This window comes from Anomaloglossus baeobatrachus, chromosome 5 (assembly GCF_048569485.1).
Source record: "Anomaloglossus baeobatrachus isolate aAnoBae1 chromosome 5, aAnoBae1.hap1, whole genome shotgun sequence".
In the NCBI taxonomy this organism is placed as follows: domain Eukaryota; kingdom Metazoa; phylum Chordata; class Amphibia; order Anura; family Aromobatidae; genus Anomaloglossus; species Anomaloglossus baeobatrachus.
Window position 1 is genome coordinate 44345531 of NC_134357.1, and position 24565 is coordinate 44370095.

At 50.6% G+C, this 24565-nt stretch overlaps 1 protein-coding gene across 3 annotated transcripts in view; it reads left to right on the plus strand.

Annotated features, from left to right (window-relative positions):
- The first annotated feature begins 2569 nt into the window (after positions 1–2569).
- MKI67 (marker of proliferation Ki-67) overlaps positions 2570–24565 on the plus strand; it is a 290198-nt gene continuing 268202 nt past the window's right edge. For all 3 annotated transcript variants that reach the window (XM_075348448.1, XM_075348449.1, XM_075348450.1), the window contains exons 1-4: positions 2570–2708; positions 16628–16736; positions 16823–16904; positions 18264–18379. In XM_075348448.1, the coding sequence (XP_075204563.1) occupies positions 16645–16736; positions 16823–16904; positions 18264–18379 (290 nt within the window). In that variant the 5' untranslated portion in view covers positions 2570–2708; positions 16628–16644. The remainder of the gene's footprint in view (positions 2709–16627; positions 16737–16822; positions 16905–18263; positions 18380–24565) is intronic.

Genomic DNA, 24565 nt, shown 5'->3' on the forward strand with positions numbered 1-24565 from the left:
CATCTACATCTCCGAAACACGTGATTCAGATTAAATCCCTGACGGATCCATTCACTAATGAGGCAGCAGTTATTCCGCACTCTGTGTGGCTTCTGTTCGGCAGTGTCTGGCTTCTAAAATGTGCACAAAAGAGGTGGTCAACTGCACTTTTTTGCACATCTAAAATGAGATGCATGACCGGATCATAGGCCAGAGAGAGTCCAAGGTGACTCCATCTGCCTCATTATTGGGACTCTTCCGTCTTGGGTACCGTCTGAATTACGTATTTCAGCGATTTACACAGAAACTCTGATATAAGCGCTCAGCATACAGAGCAGGATAAATGTCAGCCAAGCCTTAGGGCGAGCTTTGTGAGTAACAATGAACAACAACAGCGGGTTAAGGATTTTATTTTATTTTTTACTCCATTAACCATGCGGGATAAGTTATAAGGAGGCTTTATTGTACGGGTCAGCTCAGTACGGGTCGATTGCACTGATGTCAGATTTAGATTTTTTTATGTTTGGCTACTATCACACAAAAAAAATGCCTTTTTTTTTTTAACAAAAAAGTTTTTGTGAGCTATAATTTTTCTATATTTCTGTTGACACAAAGTGAGCAGTGATGTCACGCCAGAACGTGACCAGATGGGAGAGAAACTGGGGCTCTTGCCATCTACCCTCAAGCTAAGGGGGAGCCCTATGCTGACCCTCATCCCAGAATTACGCTTAGGCTGCAAGACACATTAGTGTATGGCATCCGATGCGAGAGCATCCGATGCGAGACCCCCGAAACAGGCTTGCAGCAGAGCTTGAGCCGAGTGTCATGCGACTGTGACCTGATCATGCACAGGAGAAATGTTGTATGCGATTATGGGAAGAGAACATGAGGGGAGTAGAGAAGGAGATCTTGTGAGGATCTAAGGTTCTGTCCAGGTAGGTACCGGGAGACTAGGTCACATATGTAAGGAGGAGACAAGTTACGGGTGGCTTTGTACGTCATGGTTAGTGTTTTGAATTGGAGCCTTTGGGCAATGAAGGAATTGGCAGAGAGGAGAGGCTGGGGAGTAGTGAGGGGAGGTGGATTAATTGGGTATCAGAGTTTAGGATAGATTGAAGGGGTGCAAGAGTGTTAGAATAGAGGTCACAGGGCAGAAGGTTGCAGTGGTCGAGGTGGGAGATGATGGGGGTATGCATTAGTGTTTTTGCTGATTCTTGGTAAAGGAATGCACGAATCCAGGAGATATTTTTGAGCTGTGGTCGGCAAGAGGTGGAGAGGGCTTGGATGTGTGGCTTGAATGATAGAGCAGAGTCGAAGGAAACCCCGAGGCAACGGGCTTGCGAGCCTGTGGAGAGTGAGCTTTCTTTTGAGTCGTATCCAGAAGCGTTGTGCGTTTTGACATGGGCTTTGAATGAGTATTTTCCTCCACACACGCGTCCGTTTTGTATGTGTTTGTCTATTTCCCTGTCCCTTTTGCACCTTTATAGCATACATTTTGTATGTGTGTTTTACTAATGTCCCAACGCATAAATGGGGATAAAACTCATTCTTTTTCCTATCCGTTTAACATATCAAATTTTTTTCAGTCACCATCGTCTTCCTTTGTCAATTTCCTGATGTAAAACAGAATCCGACAGTGCAAGATGCATGTTTTTTCACTACATTGAACCCTCTTGCGGGTCTATTTCTAAAATTGTTAGTGTGAACAGGGCCGATCGCTGTAACACGCTCTGTGTGCAGTCCGATCGACGAACTTTGCCTCAGAAAAATCAAAATTAGATTGATATAATCAGGCGTGATTAAATCCTTAGCCTTACCATTCTCAGCACTGATTATGCAGGCTGACGGATCACTGTAATTAGGGAGTATATATATCATTTTCCTGCAGTTTTTCACTACAAATGCCAGCAATTCCTCTCAGAGATTGGCTCCTCCACATACATTACGTATGTCAGGTTTAATAGGTGCAGTCCTGTAATTATAGACGGAGCTATAATCAATATACATAAAGCAGAGGGCTATAGCCATCATTCTGACTGGAAATGTCACACCAGCGCCCTCATTTCGGGTGCATTTGTGTTTATGGTTGTGTAAAATGACGTTCTGGTCACACCAGTAGCAGCTCTGACACGTTTTTATTGTTTATTTCTCTCAGCAGCGTTTTGCCGCCATAATGAAGCAGTTCCCCTTCGTCGTCTTTGTTTGAGGAGACTGCGCGCCTTTTTTACCCCTCCTTCGAACACGCCCACCTCGCATCAGATTGGCCACTCCTCCAATCACGTGGGCTCAACGCGCCAATCATCGAGCTTCGCGCTGCTTTTCGAACACTTTTTAAAACTTCATACATATTCATGGTATCCTTACGCTTTGCGAAATAGTACCCCGGATAGAATCCCTTAACATTACCTTCGAACACCACCATCCATATTAAGGCTGGCTCGTGCTAAAGGTGAAAGTTAGCAGCGGCTAAAGTACTGCGGGCCTCTAGGACGTCTTTGTCAAGTTCACCGGTAAGTGAGGTGGCGGAAGGATACGGGAAATCGATAGCTCACGGCCAAACACTTGGCGCTGGCTTCGCGCGTGCGCCCTGATGATTCCGCGCGGAGGCGCCGAGTGCTAGTAACGGACGGCAGAGCTGTTGTGGTCGGTGCGGTCCGGTGGCGGCTTCAGGCTCTCCCCTCATTAATGGGCTGAGCGATCCGCATCGGTAGCCTTTATCGACAGCTCAGGTGGGTAATGGCGGCATAGTGGCGGGGTGAAGTTTCTTGGCTTGCGAGGTAGCGGGGAAGCCCGCCAATTTGTGTCCGCGACGTCCGGCGATGTCACGCGGGCTTTTTGCCTTGATTTTTAACCCGTCGCACGGCGTTTTGGTCTTGTACGGCAAGCGAGTGGTACCAATACACCGCAAAGTTCGTTTGTGGGCCGCGGGTTCAGCTGGAGCCCTCCTCCTCTCCTGGGGGACTTGGCGGGGCTTAGTTACATCGCCTCTGCTGTGGGAGAGCAGGTCCAAGTTCACCCCGGGACAATCTATGTGTGGGATGCTGGTGGCCATACCTCTGTGTAGGTAGGACTACAACTCCCAGCATGCAGCTGTCAGGGCACTCGCAGCTGCTGCACGTTACTTGTCCCTGTCTGTCCAGCTGTGTGTTACCTATTTCATCACCATGGACAGCGGGGAGCGCTCCTCACATCAGGATGTCTGTAGGTTAGGGAAGGTGATGATGGGGTTAATCACGGCCTTGGTTGGATCTGTCATGACTCCTGCTCTGTGGGTGCTGAGACCCTCGTGGATCTGACTTTGGGTCTGATCCACTAGTATTTACTGCTTTAGGACAGATCTGTGGGATGTCCATGTAGTGGCCGGATGATGACCCCAGGCACGTAACTTTGTTTTTGAACTCTTGATGTGTCTTTTATAAAGGGTCTTATAGACAGGGGCAAAGTGTGATCTTGTAACCTCCACCTGGATGACAGTATGCAGAAGACAGGTACCTGGTGTACTACAGGGCACGATTCCCTCCTGTGGAGTCCAGTGTTAGAATAAGCAAATGGAGCCTAGGGCTGACTGTGAAGAGGGGCTTTACTGTCTTGATCTAAATATGGCAATTCCTGGCAGTGCTTTCCCCTCCATATAAAGATCTAGCCGCTGTGACATCTATAGACTGGGGGGACATGTGGCCGCTCTTCTGTCTTATGTAGATTTGGTTGGTCACGCGGCTGCTGCTGTGCCGTCTGTAGAGTTGGATGGTTACATGGCTTCCGCTGTGTCATCTGCAGATTTAGGGGGTTGCGTAGCTACCCCTGTGGCGGCTAGACTGGGGGGTGGCCACCGCCCCTGTGGCGGCTAGACTGGGGGGTGGCCACCGCCCCTGTGGCGGCTAGACTGGGGGGTGGCCACCGCCCCTGTGGCGGCTAGACTGGGGGGTGGCCACCGCCCCTGTGGCGGCTAGACTGGGGGGTGGCCACCGCCCCTGTGGCGGCTAGACTGGGGGGTGGCCACCGCCCCTGTGGCGGCTAGACTGGGGGGTGGCCACCGCCCCTGTGGCGGCTAGACTGGGGGGTGGCCACCGCCCCTGTGGCGGCTAGACTGGGGGGTGGCCACCGCCCCTGTGGCGGCTAGACTGGGGGGTGGCCACCGCCCCTGTGGCGGCTAGACTGGGGGGTGGCCACCGCCCCTGTGGCGGCTAGACTGGGGGGGTGGCCACCGCCCCTGTGGCGGCTAGACTGGGGGGTGGCCACCGCCCCTGTGGCGGCTAGACTGGGGGGTGGCCACCGCCCCTGTGGCGGCTAGACTGGGGGGTGGCCACCGCCCCTGTGGCGGCTAGACTGGGGGGTGGCCACCGCCCCTGTGGCGGCTAGACTGGGGGGTGGCCACCGCCCCTGTGGCGGCTAGACTGGGGGGTGGCCACCGCCCCTGTGGCGGCTAGACTGGGGGGTGGCCACCGCCCCTGTGGCGGCTAGACTGGGGGGTGGCCACCGCCCCTGTGGCGGCTAGACTGGGGGGTGGCCACCGCCCCTGTGGCGGCTAGACTGGGGGGGTGGCCACCGCCCCTGTGGCGGCTAGACTGGGGGGTGGCCACCGCCCCTGTGGCGGCTAGACTGGGGGGTGGCCACCGCCCCTGTGGCGGCTAGACTGGGGGGTGGCCACCGCCCCTGTGGCGGCTAGACTGGGGGGTGGCCACCGACCCTGTGGCGGCTAGACTGCGGGGGGTGGCCACCGCCCCTGTGGCGGCTAGACTGGGGGGTGGCCACCGCCCCTGTGGCGGCTAGACTGGGGGGTGGCCACCGCCCCTGTGGCGGCTAGACTGGGGGGTGGCCACCGCCCCTGTGGCGGCTAGACTGGGGGGTGGCCACCGCCCCTGTGGCGGCTAGACTGGGGGGTGGCCACCGCCCCTGTGGCAGCTAGACTGGGGGGTGGCCACCGCCCCTGTGGCGGCTAGACTGGGGGGTGGCCACCGCCCCTGTGGCGGCTAGACTGCGGGGTGGCCACCGCCCCTGTGGCGGCTAGACTGCGGGGGGGCGGCCGCCCCTGTGGCGGCTAGACTGGGGGGGGTGGCGCCCTTGACTGCCACTGTGTTGGCTGTAGACTGGGATGGACATGTGGAACTATGATTTATATTCTGAGGATCTGGTCAGCGCACGTCCCATCAATATGTCAATTGTGCACTGACCGTTCTATCCATCTGGGCAATTGAGGGCAATCCTGACAGTGAATGCACAGAGAGCCACTTTAACAAGTTATCACCTATCCATTGTTTATTGTATGAGATCCTTCTCGTCACCAGAAAGGGGCTCTAAGAGTTTCTTTCACTGAAGTGATGAACACACATGGGCATAACTGCATTATTCATGTTTTTTTTTTTTTTGACGGGTTCATCTCTTTGCTGTCTCTTCAGCCCCAAAGACAGTGAATAGAGCAATGATGTCTGAGTTTTCTGGGAGTCCTAACAGAACCGTAGCGAGCGTTATCTGCCGTCCTGTACATGAATGAGAACCTAGTTGATTGAGAGAGCACCTTTTGAAGGGTCCGTTGTAGCTTTTTTTCCCAACAATTACTCAACTGAGCATGCTCAGTTGTGTAAAAACGGATGCGTCACAGGAATCCGCCACCATAGGCTTCCATTATAAAAACGACGGACGCCGACGGAATTCAGCACATTGCGTTTTTTTGCTGCTCAGGGAAGCGCAGAAAAATGCTACATGCTGCGTTCTTTCCGCTTGGCGGATGCAACGCAGGACCATCAGTCGCAATGCGTCGTCCATACAAGTCTATGGGAAGCAGCGGAATCTGTTAACTGATTTCGCTGTTTTCCAAAACGGTGGATTGTGACTGAAGGAAAAAAACGCAAGTGTGAAACTAGCCTAAGTATGAGATCAGAATGAAGCCAGAAGTCTTGTTATAGTCTCAGACTTCTATTGAGCCGATGGGTCACATTTGTGTGTTGCTGTAGTTTGTGTCCGGCCGTGGGCATCATTAGCTGCTTGCAGGATTCTGCCATACACGTGTTCAGTCCTGGGGAGGACATGACGGCTGTAGACATGTGCTGCGGTGTTGTGACAGGCCTCACTGTAGATAACGCTCCGCACACAGGCTGGCAGCACTTACACTGCTGGATGGAGGCGGCCTCTCACGTGGTGCACTGGTTGTGTAGCATAGCTGCTTATTGCTGATAAATGCCTTTTATATATATATATATTTTATATGTGAATTATTCCACCCTGCACCCGCATTTTTAATATTATTACATCGTGTTGGGGATGCAGCCATTGTACCGATCCTACAAATCTGCTGTAAAGCTTGACTGCCATACAAATGCTCCTGGGTGTCATCCGTGAGTGGATGATACTGGATATTTCGGGCTCCTTGGTGATCAAATTAGCTTCTAACGTGTACAGAATGTTGGACACCTTAACACTAGGAATTTAAAGAAACCGTATATACATGTATAGGACCGGCACTCCAAATCTTAATAATAATTTATATAGCGCTGTTAATTCCACAGCGCTTTACATACATTGGCATCACTGTCCCCATTGGGGCTCACAATCTAGAGTCCCTATCTGTATGTCTTTGGAGTGTGGGAGGAAACTGGAATACTCGGAGGAAACCCACGCAAACACGGGGAGAACATACAGACTCCTTGCAGATGGTGTCCTTGGTGGGATTTGAACCCAGGTCCCCAGCGCTGCAAGACTGCAGTGTTAACCACTGAGCCACCTTGCCGACCAAATTTATAAGGCATTATTCCATATAGGCAAAATACAGGAGTAAATAACTCGTTTTGGCTATTAGTGACCCTTTGAAATTGAGATGTTTTGAAAAAGGCTCACTAATTGCCGAAACGCGTTATTCACATCTATATTTTGCCTATATGGTATAATTCTTATAAACGTCAGAAGGTTTGGAGTGCTGTTCCTTTAAGTGTATATACCAGGAATTTAAAGGGATGATCAAGTCTATAATTATAGATGTGAAGGTAAATGTTGTAATAATGATGCCAACCTTACAGTTCTGCTTCTTGGCCGAATGGCCATGGCAATCTGACTGTCTTCTGAAAAGTCTGGGACCAGCACCAATGTCAGAACACATGGGTTACTGTTCTCTGCAGACACAGCATTGGGTCACACACTTCAGTATTAGTATGATGTTATATTTGCAGCATGTTCCGCAGCGCTTTACAGATGTGATCATCACTGTCCACATTGGGGCTCACAATCTACATCTATCAGTATGTATTTGGTGTGGGAGGAAACACCACACTAACACGGGGAGAACTTACAAACTCCTTGCAGATGTCCTGGTGGGATTTGAACCCATGACCCCAGCGCTGCAAAGCAACAGTGCAAGCCACCATGCTGACCAGGCATTTATAAAAGGCAATCTTCTAATCCCTTCCCGTCAGGCCTTTTTTTTTCTTTTTTTTAACCCCCTTCCATAAGCCATAGCTTTTTTTTTTTTTTTTTTTTTTTATTCCTTCCGTCGACATAGCCGCCATATGAGGGCTTTTTGTTGTGAGAGATTGACTGTAGTTTTGACAGCATTTATTTTACTGTGCAATGTTCTGTAAAGGGGAAAGAGTCTATGTGAGGTGAACTTGTGAAAAACAGCAATTCCACCTTTTTTATTATTTTTTTATCGCACATTGTGCTGTAAAAATTACTTGGAATCGTGGTTCTTCAGAACAGTTACAGCAATAACAAATTTGTGTTTTTTTTTTTTTTTTATTGTCCCCCTTTAAAAATATTTTATACAACACAAAGAAAGAAGTTATGGAATATTGGAAACCGCAGGATTTGCAATTTATTGAAGCTAAACTTTCAAAACTTCTCCATGTTTCAGTATTGAGTGAGCGCCACATGCAGAAATCCCTGCACTTGCAGCTTGCACTTGCAGTGAGGTTATTTACCCCTTCCTGATGCGACCCAATTGTTTTTTTTGTTTTTTTTTTCTTTTCCTTTTTCCCTTTCCTCTCCTTCCCAGTGCCATAACTTTATTTTCTGTCCACATAGACATGAGGGCTTGTTTTTTTGGGAGACACGTTGTACTTTTGAATACCATTCATTTTACCACATAGCTTACTATAAAACATGGGAAAAATTCCATATGGTTGAGTAATTGGGGGGGACAAAATACACACTTCTGACATGGTTTTAGAATTTGTATGGTGTACATTTTGTACAAATGACCTCGATATATATAGTCCTCATCAATACAATTACGGTGATAACAAAAAGAAAAAAATATTTATGGGGTCATTTTTTTTTTTAACTTTGCAAACAAAAAATGGGGGGGTTGCCATTTAACAAGACTTGTAATAGGGATAGGTATGGTGTTTTGATTGCTTTTTACAGCATTTTTGTAGTTAATGTAATTTTAGCATTCTTGATTTTTTTTTTTTCTTTAGTTTACTGATTAATTATTTTTATATTTTGATCAGACTCTTTAACGTGGCGATACCACATATGTGGGTCTTGTTATAATTTGTTTAATAAAGGGGAAAATTTTGTGGGGTGGTGATTTAAACTTGTACTTTTCTTTTTCCATATATTTTGTTTTTCATTGTATTCATTAGTCACTTAGGTAAGCTGTGATAGTCTGATCATTTTTGGCATATACAGCAATGCAACATAGTTGGAGAAAAAAAAAAGACCTGAACCGCGCATCCAAAAATAATCAGTTGATCTAAATTTGCTAGGCAAAAATGAATATACCTGAACACGAGGTTCTTGGTTTAAAATTCTGATTAGACTGTATCAAGCCCACTGCCACGTAACGGCTAACTGTATATACAGCATTGCATATAGTGAAAAATCACACTCTGTTGAAGCCCAGCCACAGGCAGAGTTTCAAGGGAGCACTGCTAAGACAAGCCTGGAGGTCTTCATCAGACCCCTCCTCCCCGCTGCCATAGCAACCTGTGACCCGCAATTACGTCACAGGCGCACCCCCATGTCTGCTTGTGCTATCTGCTGCTGTTTTTTGACAGCACGATTTAATAGGTTAACAATCGCCCTGCTCAATAACGCCCCTGTCGACTTGTTCAGTACATGGATGTTGTGAAGGGGTTCATAGTTGTCGGATGAATGTTTTGCACTGAATGCACTTGGGAAAGTCATCAAGATCCTCTGCTGGCGGTATAATCACTGACCAACGACGTCCCAGATGTTATCGATGCGAGACAAGTGTGGAGACGCTGTTGGCCATGTTAGCAGGTTTAGGCCATGCAGTCTGGTCACTGTTGCACAAGCAGCGTGCAGTCTGTTATGTTGAAAAACATGTCTTGGAACACTGTAGAGAAATGGCCATACCACTGGTTCTACCACTGTGTTACTGTACCTGGCATGAAGGCTAGAGCTGTCTGGCTATTGTAGATTATGCCACCAGAACCATAATCCCAGAAGTAGGACCGTGATGACATTGCCAACATGGTCTCCATATAGAGATTGGTTTTGCTGGACGGTTGGACTATATTCTTTCACAATGAGCCTCCTTTTGCCTTTGACACAATGATATCCATAGATTAATCTCCAGGAGAGGTTTCTCAACACACCAAGCTGGGTCATTCCATGGTAACTTACGTTACATTCACAAGCCAAAAGCTGAGTTAATAATGGCTTCAGACTGTTCTATGAAGGCAGCCACAAAAATGAGTGAATGTATATTGTACATTGCACTATTCTCAATAGATTTCAACAAAATACTGTTATGTTATTAGTTGGTACCTCGTTTCTTTTTGTGTAACGTAAGTTACCAAGTAATAACATTGTAGTTTGATTTTTCAACAATACAAATTAAATATGTTGAAATCTATTGAGAATAGTGCAATGTACAATATACATTCACTCCTTTTTGTGGCTGCCTTCAAAGAACAGTCTGAAGCCATTATTAACTTAGTTTTTGGCTTGTGAATGTAACGCAAGAATGGAATGACCCAGCTGCTCGTTCTACTGTCAGCAGCCTGTGACCTAAACCTGCTAATTTGGCTTGTAGCCTCTCCCAACTTGGGGCATCAAGATACAAAAGTAGCTGCCAGCATCCGATCTTGATGATTTGCCCAAGAACATCGTGTGGCAGAACATTCTCCAGACAAGTCTAAGTGCCGTGATCTCTGTACATAGCGCTCATACGCAATACTAAATAAAATGTTTTGAAACTTTTTTTTTTTTTCTTCATATCTATAACATGTCTACCCATCCTATGTTTCCATAATTCCATGTTTTCATTCTTGGTGTTGCAGTTTCAATGTTTAGCTTACGTGTCTGATCGCTAGCTCTGTATACAGTACTGTAGTTCTGTTTTGCAGCATGTAGAGAAAATCACTCTCTCCTATGAAGCCGATCCACAGGCTGGTCTTTACATTAGTTCAGTCATGGCAGGCTCCCACCTCCCATGGCAATACATTATCATTGTGTTATTGTGTTAAAGGGAACCTGTCACCAGGTATTTCCCTTATGAGCTGCGGCCACCACCAGTGAGCCCTTATATACAGTATTCTGGAATGCTTTGTGACGTAAAAAAACACCTTTGTAATACTCACCAAGGAGGCGGTCTGGTCCGATGGGTGTCGCTGGTCCAGCGCCTCCTCCTCTCTTGTGACCGCCGCCCTCCTGCTCAACCCCATGTGCATGATGCGTCCTGCGTTATTCACAGAGAAGCCTCCGTTGTGCTCCTGCGCATACACACTTTCTTCTACCCTGCTGAGGGCAAAGCAAAGTATGGTAATGTGCAGGCGTGAGCAAAGGTTAAAGGGAATCCAATCACCAGCAGTTTTGTATATAACGTAAAGCCAGTGCTATACTGGCACTATCAGGCTGATTCTATACATACCTGTAGTTGTCAGCTCGGATGTATACGTTTTGAAATCCAAGAAAGTAAAGTTTATAAAATCGGCAGCTGCTTGAGTGACAGCAGCTGAGGATCAGATAATATCTGGGGGTGGAATTCATAGTTATCTCCTCCCCCTGTGAGAGTTAGCATAAGTATTATACATTCGATGTAACTTTTCACTTCCAGGACCTGTGGTGAGGTCATACCCATGTGACCAGAAGGGGTGGGGCCATAGATTGTATAATACTTATGCTAATTCTAAAGGGAATAATTATGTATACCCCTCCCCCAGATATTGTCTGATCCTCAGCTGCTGTCAGTCAAGAAGCTGCCGATTTTTATAAATTTTACTTTCTTGGATTTCAAAACCTAAACATCTGAGGTGACCCACTACAGGTATGTATAGAATCAGCCTGATAGTGCCAGTATAGCACTGGCTTTACGTTATATAATTAATAATAATTTTATTCATTTATATAGTGCTATTAATTCCACAGCGCTTTGCATACATTGACAATACTGTCCCCATTGGGGTTCACAATCTAGAGTCCCTATATGTATGTCTTTAGAGTGTGGGAGGAAACCGGAGAACCCGGAGGAAACCCACACAAACACGGGGAGAACATACAAACTCCTTGCAGATGGTGTCCTTGGTGGGATTTAAACCCAGGACCCCAGCGCTGCAAGGCTGCAGTGCTAACCACTGAGCCACCGTGCCGCCCAGTTATATACGAAAATCCTGGTGATTGGTTCCCTTTAAGACTGCCCATGCATGCGCACTGCAGTGCTTTGGTCTGCCCTTGGCCGGGCAGATCAAAGCGCGCATGCACTGCAGGACACGTCAGGCACACTGGGCAGGAGGACGAAGATTGCACAAGATGGAGGAGGCGCCGGACCCAGAGCAGTGACACCCATTGGACCGGACCACACCATAAGTTAGTATTATAAAAGTGTTTTTTATGTTATAAAGCGTGGCTTGGGCTGTTATATACAGTATTCTGGGATGCTGTATATAAGGGCTCACAGATGGTGGCCACAGTTCATAAGGGAAAAACCTGATGACAGGATCCCTTTAATAGGGGAATAATGGACACACGGCCGATCATTGACCTATCCTAAGGACAGGCCATTAATGTTTAAAGTAATGGACAACCGCTTTAACCCCTTAACGACCGCGGGCCGTAAAATTACGTCCTAAATGACATAATCTTACTGCCCGGGGTCCTCCGGCGGCAGCATGCCGCGATCGGCACACATCTCAGCTGATTTTCACAGCTGAGATGTGTGCCTGCTAGGCACGAGCAGAATCGTTATCTGCTCGTGCCGATTAACCCCTTATAATGGCGCTGTCAATACATGACAGCGCCATTATAAGCGCAATCGCGGTAAAGTTTTACTTACCGCCGAAACCGGAAGTCACGTGACGCGATCACGTGACTCCCGATAGTTGTCATGGTAGTACAGGGTCATGTGATGACTCCTGTACTACACATGAATTGGTTTCACTTTCGCTGTGCCTGGGGCACAGCAAAAGAGAAAGACAGCGTATCTGCTGTTTACAGCCTTCCAGCTGTGATCAGCAGATACTGCAGAGCGATCGGAATGCTGATCGCAATAGCCCCCTAGGGGGACTAGTAAAATAAAAAAAAAAAGTAAAAAAATAAGTTTTAAAAAATTAAAAAAAAACAAAAAAACCTAAAAGTTCAAATCACCCCCCATTCGCCCCATTGAAAATTACAGGGTTAAAAAAATAAAAAATATACACACATTTGGTATCGCCGCGTTCAGAAACGCCCGATCTATCAAAATATAAAATCAATTAATCTGATCAGTAAACGGCGTGGCGGCAAAAAAATTCCAAACGCCAAAACGACGTTTTTTTGTCGCCACAACGTTTGCGCAAAATGCAATAAGAGGCGATCAAAACGTAGCATCTGCGCAAAAATGGTACCGTTAAAAACGTCAGCTCGAGATGCAAAAAATAAGCCGTCATTGAGCCTAAGATCCCAAAAAATGAGAACGCTACGGGTCACGGAATATGGCGTAAAACGTGCGCCACTTTTTTCGGACAAACTTCCGATTTTTTTTTAACCCCTTATATAAAAGTAAACCTATACATGTTTGGTGTCTACGAACTCGCACTGACCTGAGGCATCACACCCACACATCAGTTTTACCATATAGTGAACACAGTGAATAAAATATCTCAAAAACTATAGTGCTATCGCACTTTTTTTGCAATTTTTCAGCATTTGGAATTTTTTTGCCATTTTCTAGTACACAATATGGTAAAACTGATGGTTTCATTTAAAAGTACAGCTCGTTCCGCAAAAAATGAGCCCTCACATGACCATATTGACTGAAAAATAAAAAAGTTACGTCTCTCAGAAAAAGAATGGCGAAAAAAAAAAACGGAAAGCGAAAAATCGGCCGGTCGTGAAAGGGTTAATGCAGTCTGCTGACCTAAGGTACATGTTTACCCTACTCAATTTTGTAACGTTAACCAATGATCGGTAAATATTTGCTGATCGATTGTCATTATCTCATTCACACAGGCAGACCGCTCTTCAGATGCACACTGAACGGTCGGTCCGTAGTAGATAAGTGCGCACAGGCTACCGTTCTTCTTGACTACGCAAGTTCAGTTTGCACAGGACAACGCGCTTTTGAGAATAATTCTTGTGTGCGGCACAGATTATTTCACCTTAGGCTAGGTTCACATTTCCGTCAGTTTGTATCGTTTGGCGGATTCTGTTGTTCCCATAGACTTGTACGAGCGGCGGATTGTGACTGATGAGGCTGCGTTGCATCCTCCGCCCGACTGATCAGTCGTGGAAGGACTCTGCCGGGCGGCAGGAACGCAGCTTGTAAGGTTTTTTGAGCAGCGCAATCCAAAGGATTTAGCTGCGCATGTTCTCTGGCTCCCTGCACTTGTAACCAGGGTACACGTCGGGTTACTAAGCAATGTGTTTTGCTTAGTTACCCGATATTTACCCTGGCTACATGTGCAGGGAGCCCGACACTTCCCCGCTCGGCTCCGCCCCCTCCCGCACGCCGCATCTGTGTACACACACACTCGTCCCCAGCCATGCAGTCCCCGGCACTGACGTCCTCAGCACCATGGCTCCGCTCGGCTCCAACCACTCTGCACTCCACCCCCCGCACACATTCTTGGCGGCCGAACAATCGGCTGATCACCCGGCGGCCGGCTGCTGTGAGCGATTGGCTGATCACCCGGCGGCCGGCTGCTGTGAGCGATTGGCTGATCACCCGGCGGCCGGCTGCTGTGAGCGATTGGCTGATCACCCGGCGGCCGGCTGCTGTGAGCGATTGGCTGATCACCCGGCGGCCGGCTGCTGTGAGCGATTGGCTGATCACCCGGCGGCCGGCTGCTGTGAGCGATTGGCTGATCACCCGGCGGCCGGCTGCTGTGAGCGATTGGCTGATCACCCGGCGGCCGGCTGCTGTGAGCGATTGGCTGATCACCCGGCGGCCGGCTGCTGTGAGCGATTGGCTGATCACCCGGCGGCCGGCTGCTGTGAGCGATTGGCTGATCACCCGGCGGCCGGCTGCTGTGAGCGATCGGCTGATCACCCGGCGGCCGGCTGCTGTGAGCGATCGGCTGATCACCCGGCGGCCGGCTGCTGTGAGCGATCGGCTGATCACCCGGCGGCCGGCTGCTGTGATCGATCGGCTGATCACCCGGCGGCCGGCTGCTGTGATCGATCGGCTGATCACCCGGCGGCCGGCTGCTGTGATCGATCGGCTGATCACCCGGCGGCCGGCTGCTGTGATCGATCGGCTGATCACCCGGCGGCCGGCTGCTGTGATCGATCGGCTGATCACCCGGCGGCCGGCTGCTGTGATCGATCGGCTGATCACCCGGCGGCCGGCTGCTGTGATCGATCGGCTGATCACCCGGCGGCCGGCTGCTGTGATCGATCGGCTGATCACCCGGCGGCCGGCTGCTGTGATCGATCGGCTGATCACCCGGCGGCCGGCTGCTGTGAGCGATCGGCTGATCACCCGGCGGCCGGCTGCTGTGAGCGATCGGCTGATCACCCGGCGGCCGGCTGCTGTGAGCGATCGGCTGATCGGCCGGCTGCTGTGAGCGATCGGCTGATCGGCCGGCTGCTGTGAGCGATCGGCTGATCACCCGGCGGCCGGCTGCTGTGAGCGATCGGCTGATCACCCGGCGGCCGGCTGCTGTGAGCGATCGGCTGATCACCCGGCGGCCGGCTGCTGTGAGCGATCGGCTGATCACCCGGCGGCCGGCTGCTGTGAGCGATCGGCTGATCACCCGGCGGCCGGCTGCTGTGAGCGATCGGCTGATCACCCGGCGGCCGGCTGCTGTGAGCGATCGGCTGATCACCCGGCGGCCGGCTGCTGTGAGCGATCGGCTGATCACCCGGCGGCCGGCTGCTGTGAGCGATCGGCTGATCACCCGGCGGCCGGCTGCTGTGAGCGATCGGCTGATCACCCGGCGGCCGGCTGCTGTGAGCGATCGGCTGATCACCCGGCGGCCGGCTGCTGTGAGCGATCGGCTGATCACCCGGCGGCCGGCTGCTGTGATCGATCGGCTGATCACCCGGCGGCCGGCTGCTGTGATCGATCGGCTGATCACCCGGCGGCCGGCTGCTGTGAGCGATCGGCTGATCACCCGGCGGCCGGCTGCTGTGAGCGATCGGCTGATCACCCGGCGGCCGGCTGCTGTGAGCGATCGGCTGATCACCCGGCGGCCGGCTGCTGTGAGCGATCGGCTGATCGGCCGGCTGCTGTGAGCGATCGGCTGATCGGCCGGCTGCTGTGAGCGATCGGCTGATCACCCGGCGGCCGGCTGCTGTGAGCGATCGGCTGATCACCCGGCGGCCGGCTGCTGTGAGCGATCGGCTGATCACCCGGCGGCCGGCTGCTGTGAGCGATCGGCTGATCACCCGGCGGCCGGCTGCTGTGAGCGATCGGCTGATCACCCGGCGGCCGGCTGCTGTGAGCGATCGGCTGATCACCCGGCGGCCGGCTGCTGTGAGCGATCGGCTGATCACCCGGCGGCCGGCTGCTGTGAGCGATCGGCTGATCACCCGGCGGCCGGCTGCTGTGAGCGATCGGCTGATCACCCGGCGGCCGGCTGCTGTGAGCGATCGGCTGATCACCCGGCGGCCGGCTGCTGTGAGCGATCGGCTGATCACCCGGCGGCCGGCTGCTGTGAGCGATCGGCTGATCACCCGGCGGCCGGCTGCTGTGAGCGATCGGCTGATCACCCGGCGGCCGGCTGCTGTGAGCGATCGGCTGATCACCCGGCGGCCGGCTGCTGTGAGCGATCGGCTGATCACCCGGCGGCCGGCTGCTGTGAGCGATCGGCTGATCGCTCTCTTTAACAACGGAGTCCGACAATGAATTCCAATTCTTGTCATCCGTTGTACAACGCATCAGTCAAAAGCATCAAGCAACAAATGTGACTGATGAAAAACAACGGAAATGTGAACCTAGCCTTACAAACAAGCGTTTGGCTCATTAGTGGTGATCTGCAGACTGCACTGCAAGATTGATATGAAAAGTCTCTTCACAATAAACTTGCAGTGTAAATGGACTTTGAAGGTTTTTTCTTTCTATTCGTTCACTATCATGTTTGTTGGGTGTGTGCATTCTTCAGATACTTACCGTACTGATCTGACTTCTGCCGTTTCCTTCTCCTGTCCTCTCCGGGACCGTATAACCGCAGCTGTGACAGATCACTCCAGCTTTTCCTGTGTGACCTAAGGTCACTTTTGTTTTCTTGGCTGTTATCACCAAATTGATACTCAACGTGTTTTCTTTTTTTAGGTAAGTTTGATGTAAAGATGCCTCTGCATGGTGAAATAGTTGTAATAAAAAGAAATGGAACGGACGGAACTCACTTTCCATTGACTGCAACATCGTGCTTGTTTGGAAGGTACATACACTTCTTATCTTGTATCCTAATGCCATTAATTTTTTAGGATGCAGAGATAAAAACTAATGCCTTTCTTCACATTACAGGAAAACTGAGTGTGACATCCGCATTCAGCTGCCACATGTCTCCAAAGAACATTGTAAAGTTGAGGTCAAGGATAATGGAGAGGTGAGTAGTTGGTGTTTGTACTGATGAGGCTGTCTTGGCGCAGTTTTGGGTTACGGATCCCTTACATCAAGGCCCCATCTATTAACCTGGGCACCGGCACAATAGAAAGTTGGTTGATGCATAGCATGCGTCCGTTGACCTTATTTTGGGGTGTAGCGTGCTACATTCCCCATCTTTTCCAAAATCACTTTGGTGTCGTTGAGTGGTACCATGAATTATTTCCATTCAGAGGCTGAAACCTTTTCCAGCATAATGCAGGCCGCACGCTTCTCCTGTTACCTTTGTTGTAAAGTGAAGTCCAGGCTGTTAGGCTGGATAGACTTCTAACAAATTTGACAAGGTCTGTATAGATTTCAGCCTCAAGAAATAAAAAGTTACTGTATTTTTCGGATTATAAGACGCACTTTTCCTCCCAAAAATTTGGGAGGAAAATGAGGGGTGCACCTTAAAATCCGAATATAGCTTACCGGGGGGGCTGTCTGTGCGGCGACCGGGTGCGTTCAAGCGGCTGGGTGTCAATGGTTGCGGGAGGGCGGCCGGGTGCCTGTCTGTGCCGCGGCTGTCTTACTGTCCTAGAGGCCGGCTGCCTCTCTGTGCTGGCGGGTGGCCTGCTGGCTTCCACTCTGTGCGTGTGGGTGGGTGGCTGTGCGGACTGTGTTGGCTGTGCGGCAGGTGTCCCAGTGTGTCCGTGGTCCCAGTTTCAAATGATGGCGCCGGAAGTCAGCGCGTGCGCAGATGAAGCTCTTGGATGAGAGCTCCATCTGCGCATGCGTCGCTCCAGGCGCTATCGTTTAAACTGAGACCGCGGACACACTAATACATTCACCGCAGCGGCCTGCTCCACCACTGACCCGCTGCGGCTGCCAGCACAACCTCTGCCTCCTGTGACCACCACTGCTGCCCCCCTCTGGTAAGACAACACCGGAGTATAAAGGCCACTTTACACACAGAGATAAATCTGTGGCAGATCTGTGGTTGCAGTGAAATTGTGGACAATCAGTGCCAGGTTTGTGGCTGTGTACAACTGGAACAATATGTCCATGATTTCACTGCAACCACAGATCTGCCAAAGATTTCTCAGTGTAAAGTGTCCTTAAGACTGACCCCATTTTTTTTTTTTTTTACTTTTTACCTCTAACTATGGGGTACGAATATAAAATGAAAAATACGGTAACTTTTTATCAATCAAGGTCTTCAAAGACAATAAGCATTTAAGACAAACCCCATATTTATGGCTTCAAAGTTCTGTAATGTTATCTAAAAAAACATTTCTATTTTTCCACATTTTCAAATATTTGTTTAGATCTCAATATTGGAGTTTTTCAAGTGTCTTTGATGGGACTTATATTTTTGTTTTAGGTATTTGTTACCAACTTAAGCTCAGTGAACCCAACTCAACTGAATGGAACTACTGTTAAAAAAGCCGTACAACTCAAACACGGAGATGTGATCACAATCATTGATCGCTCATTCAGGTACGTGTGTGTAGGTTTAGTTTTTTTTTTCTCTTAAGAGTTGTCCTGCCTTGGGGTACAGATCTGCAGTCCACCCGCTCCGGAGAATCCTAACAGCGCACTGTGAAGGGTTCACAAGTCTGCAGTCACATGGTGACCACATGTTTGAACCCCAAGGCCAGACAACCCCTTTAAGGTAGTAGTGTGCGGGTCTCTGATGCTAATAAGCTGAATAAGCTTATCAAGAAGGTGAGCTCCGCTGTTGGCTGCAATCTTGACTCTTTTGAGGACGTAGTGGAGAGAAGAACTCTGAAAAAGTATGGCGATTATTAATAATAATGCACATCCATTATATGAGCTATTCATGAGACAGAAGAGACCTTCAGTAACCGGCTAATCCTTCTGAGGTGTAAGAAGGAAAAATATAGGAAATCATTTGTGCCAACTTCTATGAGAATGTACAACAATAACATTAGTGTTAAATTATCAAGGTGAATGTTTACTTCTTTATTCTACTTTCAGTTCACCCGCTGTGTATGACCTAATCTAATGTATAATGTTCTTTTGTCAACTCTATTGTCTTGTCAATTAAGTAATTCATGTTATTTTTTAAGTTGTGCTGCTGTGATACCATAATTTCCCACGGGATCTATAAAGTGTATTGTATCGTATGTCGATATGATTTTGCTATAGAAACAATAAAGTTATTTTTCTTCGGCGCTCCATTGGGAGACCCAGACGATTGGGTGTATAGCTACTGCCTCCGGAGGCCACACAAAGCATTACACTAAAAAGTGTAAGGCCCCTCCCCTTCTGCATATACACCCCCCGTGGGATCACGGGCTGATCAGTTTTCAAGCTTTGTGCGAAGGAGGTCAGACATCCACGCATAGCTCCACTGTTTTTAGTCAGCAGCAGCTGCTGACTATGTCGGTTGGAAGAAAAGTGGGCCCATATGGGGCCCCCAGCATGCTCCCTTCTCACCCCACTTTTGTCGGGTGTTTGTTAAGGTTGAGGTACCCATTGCGGGTACGGAGGCTGGAGCCCACATGCTGTTTTCCTTCCCCATCCCCCCTCAGGGCTCTGGGCGAAGTGGGATCTTACAGGTCTCCAGGCACTGAGACCGGGCTCCATCCACAGACCCAGAGAACCTGCTGGATATGGAGCTGAGTATCGTCAGGGACAGGCCCTGCTACATTAAGGTACTCTGTGTCCCCGGGCAAGCGCGCACACACACACCAGCATTGCTGGGAGTGTTAGTGCGCCGGGGGCAACAGCGCGGAGCGCTCGTGCTATTATTCACTGCAGCTTAGCTGAGTGACTTTATGTGTTAGAAACTGCCGCGCCGGCCGCTGCTGGGTGTTTTTTACATTGTGGCGCGGCTGGGGCTTGTGGTGCGCCGGGGACTTCCGCGCTGGCCGTGCACATGGACGGCCGCGCTTATTACTCGAGTCCCCGGCTTTGCGGCCTAGTTTTCGTTTCGTTCCCGCCTCCAGCCCTGCCAGTCAGGGGAGAGGCGGGACGCTGTACAGACAGTCAGCGCCGAGGGCTGGAGTCTGCTTTGCATTCTCCAGCCCCCTTCACTGGACACAGTGGGACGCCAGTTTCCCGCTCTTGTCTGGGGCACGCCCACGGCCCGCCCCTCTTCACAGGACGCCGGCAGCCATTCCTGCACGCAGTCCGAGCTGGGGAACGGAGACATGCTCTGGGCAACCAGTCACAGGGCTCTGGCGACCACACATCCGCGTTATAGGCGGGCGGTAAGCAGCACCTGAAGTGCTGACCCCACTAAATACCGAAGTGTCCATTTGTATTCTATGCTTGTATGCTATACACTGCACTGTAGGTCGCTATTTTTGGCTATATGCCCTCCTAGATGGCGAGATAACAGCAGCAAAAAAGCAAGGGTGCTAAGGCACAGGCTTTCTATGCTGCTTGTATTGCATGTGCCGAAGTGTTCATTTGTACTTATGCTTGTATGCTATACATTGCACTGTACGGTCGCTATTCTTGGCTATATTCTCCTAGAGGGCTGGACAACAGCAGCAAAAAAGCATGGGTGCCAAGGCACAGGCTTTATAGGCTGCTTGTATTGCATGTGCCGAAGTGTTCATTTGTACTTATGCTTGTATGCTATACATTGCACTGTACGGTCGCTACTCTTGGCTATATTCTCCTAGATGGCTGGACAACAGCAGCAAAAAAGCAAGGGTGCTAAGGCACAGGCTTTCTATGCTGCTTGTATTGCATGTGCTGAAGTGTTTATGCTTGTATGCCATACATTGCATAGATGGATAGAATACAGCAGCAAAAAAGCAACACAGGCTTTCTATGCTGCTTTTACTGCATGTGATACTGTTCCACCGGCAGGTTCCACTGACCCCCATTGTGTGCAATGCTCCCCTGTAGCACTTGGTCAGCCGGGGTCTCTACTAGAGGTGGCCAAAGGAACCACCTGTGAACCCTGTCCAGGGACAGGGACGGAGTTGCAGTTTCGGCTGATAGATTGTCATGGGATAGAGACTTTGCAGTCCAGACAGGCCATGGGCAATCTTGATTAATGCTCCCTGGCCACCCTCATTTGGAACATAATCAGTGCTCCGGGGGGGTCCCAGGCATTCCAGGGTGAAGGCTCTGACACGGACGACAGTCCCAGATAGCCTAAGCTAGCTCGCTGGGTGCGGCACTCGGCTTCATCACTGGTCAGGGTCCCAGCAGGAGGACTCTCTGTATGATGAGGCAGACGTGGCTGATCAGGGCTTTGGTCCTGACACCGCTCTCAATCCGGATACACCGGATGGTGACGCCATAGTGAATGATCTTATAGCGTCCATCAATGGAATGTTGGATATTTCTCCCTCAGCTCCCCCAGTGGAGGAGTCAGCTTCACAGCAGGAGAAATCCCTTTTCAGTATCTCATGCGTATATTGAGTACTTTTCTGGCCACGCTGACTTCAGAGAAGCAGTTCAGAAACACCACGCTTACCAGATAAGCGTTTTCTCCAAACGTATTAAGGATACACGTTATCCCTTCCCCCTAACGTGGTAAAGCGCTGGACCCAGGGTCCAAAGGTGGATCCCCCAATCTCCAGGCTTGCGGCTAGATCCATAGTTGCAGTGGAGATGGGACTTCACTTAAAGATGCCATTGACAGACAGATGGACCTCTGGTTGAAATCTGTCTGTGAAGCTATCAGCGTGTCGGTTGCTCCGGCATTCGCAGCCGTATGGGCACTCTAAGCTATTTCAGCTGGTCTTGCGCAGCTGGTCTTGAGCACATGTACATCTGTGCCGCAGGTGCTGTCCTTAACCTCGCAATGTCTGCATTGCGACTTACCCTAGTAATGCTGTCCTGGAGGGACAGTCGAGGTTTCGGTCCTTCCCAGGCTCGGGCTGGTCCCAATGGTCCTCGTCCAAAAGGGCTCAAAAGGCTCAGAGGGGCTCAGATTCCGGCCGGGCTCAATCACGCCCAAGGAAGGCAGCCGGAAGAACCGCTACCAAGGCGGTCTCCTCATGACTTTCAGCTCTCTCTCTCCGCATCCGCGGTTGGTGGCAGACTCTCCCGCTTGGCGACATTTAGCTGCCGCAGGTCACAGACCGGTGGGTGAGAGACATTGTGTCTCACGTGTACAGGATAGAGCTCTGTTCTCGTCCTCCGGCTCGATTCTTCAGAACTTCCCCCCCCACCCCCCACCGAGCCGATGCTCTTCTGCAGGCAGAAGGAGTGGTAATCCCTGTTCCTCTTCAGGAACAAGACACGGTTTTTTCCTCCAATCTGATTGGGGTGCCAAAAAAGGGTGGCTCTTTCCGTTCCGTTCTGGACCTAAAACTGCTCACCAAGCGCGTGAAGGCCAGGCGGTTCCGGATGTAACCCTCCGCTCCGTCATTGCCTCAATGTCTCAAGGAGATTTCCTAGCATCAATAGACATCAGGATGCTTATCTCCACGTGCCGATTGCTCCAGAGCACCAGCGTTTGCTACGTTTCGTTATTGAAAACGAGCATCTTCAGTTCGTAGCCCTGCCCTTCGGTCTGGCGACAGCCCTACGGGTTTTCACCAAGTTCAGGGCAGCAGTGGGAGCAGTCCTGCACTCTCAGGGTCACTCTGTGATCCTTACTGGAACGATCCACTTGTCAAGGCACCCTCTCAAGAGGCATGCCAACACAGCCTGAACGTGGCGCTGGAGACTCTCCAGAGTTTCGGGTGGATCATCAACTTTTCAAGGTTAAATCGGGCACCGACCCAATCGCTGACATATCTGGGCATGGAGTTTCACACTCCCTCAGCGATAGTGAAGCTTCCGCTGGACAAGCAGCGTTCACTACAGACGGGGGTGCAGTCTCTCCTTCAAGGCCAGTCACACCCCTTAAGACGCCTCATGCAGAGGCAGTCACTTTCGCGCAGTTTTCATCTGCGTCCACTTCAATGGGACATGCTTTGCCAATGGGTTGGGGAGTCGACGTCCCTAGACAGGAACGTCTCCCTTCTCAGACGGTCAAGGACTCTCTTCAGAGGAGTCCATCCTTCAGATCAATGTTCTGGAAATCTGGGCAGTGTATCTTGCCCTGCAAGCCTTCCAGCAGTGGCTGGAAGGAAAACAGATCCGAATTCAGTTGGACAATTCCACAGCGGTGGCATACATCACCCACCAAGGCGGAACACGCATCGCCAAGCCTACCAGGCAATCCGGCGGATTCTGATGTGGGTGGGAGACTGAGCATCCACCATATCCGCAGTTCACATCCCGGGCGTAAAAAATTGGGAAGCAGCCTTCCTCAGTCGCCAGGGCATGGACGCAGGGGAATGGCCTCTGCACCCAGAATGGTGTCAGGAAATCTGTAGCCGCTGGGGGATGCCGGACGTCGACCTAATGGCGTCTCGGCACAACAACAAGGTCCCGATTTTCATGGCGCGGTCTCACGAGCAAAGAGCTCTGGCGGCAGGCGCCCTAGTTCAGGATTGGTCGCAGTTCCAGCTACCCTATGTGTTTCCACCTCTGGCACTGTTGCCCAGAGTGCTACGCAAGCTCAGCTCCGATTGCCGCCGCGCCATCCTCGTCGTCCCAGACTGGCCGAGGAGGTCGTGGTTCCCGGATCTGTGGCATCTCACGGTCGGCCAACCGTGGGCACTCTCAGACCGGCCAGACTTACTGTCCCAAGGGCCGTTTTTTCCACTGAATTCTACGGCCCTGAACCTGACTGTGTGGCCATCGAGTCCGAGATCCTAGCGTCTTCAGGGTTATCTCAAGACGTCATTGCCACCATGAGACGGGCTAGGAAGCCGACGTCTGCCAAGATCTACCACAAGACGTGGAAGTTATTCTTATCTTGGTGCTCTGCTTAGGGAGTGTCTCCCTGGCCATTTGCATTGTCTCCTTTTTCCTCCCTTCCTGCATCTGGATTGGGAAAAGGTTTGTCGCTCGGCTCCCTTAAAGGACAAGTCGTAGCGCTGTCGGTATTCTTTCAGAAGCGCCTAGTACGACTTCCTCAGGTACGCACGTTCCTGCAGGGGGGTTATCACATTGTCCCTCCGTACAAGAGGCCGTTAGACCCATGGGATCTGAACAGGGTATTCATTGCTCTCCAGGAGCCGCCCTTCGAGCCTCTGAGGGATGTTTCACTTTCTCGACTTTCACAGAAAGTGGCCTTTCTGGTAGCGGTCACGTCTCTTCGGAGAGGGTCCGAACTAGCAGCGCGGTCATCCAAAGCTCCCTTCCTGGTGTTCACCAAGATAAGGTAGTGCTGCGCCCGATCCCAGAGTTTCTCCCTAAGGTGGTATCCCCTTTTTATCACAATCAGGATATCTCCTTACCTTCCTTTTATCCATTTCATCGATATGTAATGGCTTTGCATTGTTGGATCTGGTGTAGAGCACCCAGAATCTACATTCCCGCACGGCGCCCCTGCGCCGCTCGGATGCACTCTTTGTCCTTGTCACTGGTCAGCGCAAGGGGTCGCAGGCTGCAAAATCCACCCTGGCTCGATGGATCAAGGAGCCAATCCTTGAAGCCTACCGTTCTACTAGGCTTCCGGTTCCATCAGGGCTGAAGGCCCATTCTACCAGAGCCGTGGGTGCGTCCTGGGCATTACGGCACCAGGCTACGGCTCAGCAGGTGTGCCAGGCGGCTACCTGGTCGAGTCTGCACACTTTCACCAAGCATTTTCAGGTGCATGCCTACGCTTAGGCGGATGCCAGCCTAAGTAGATGA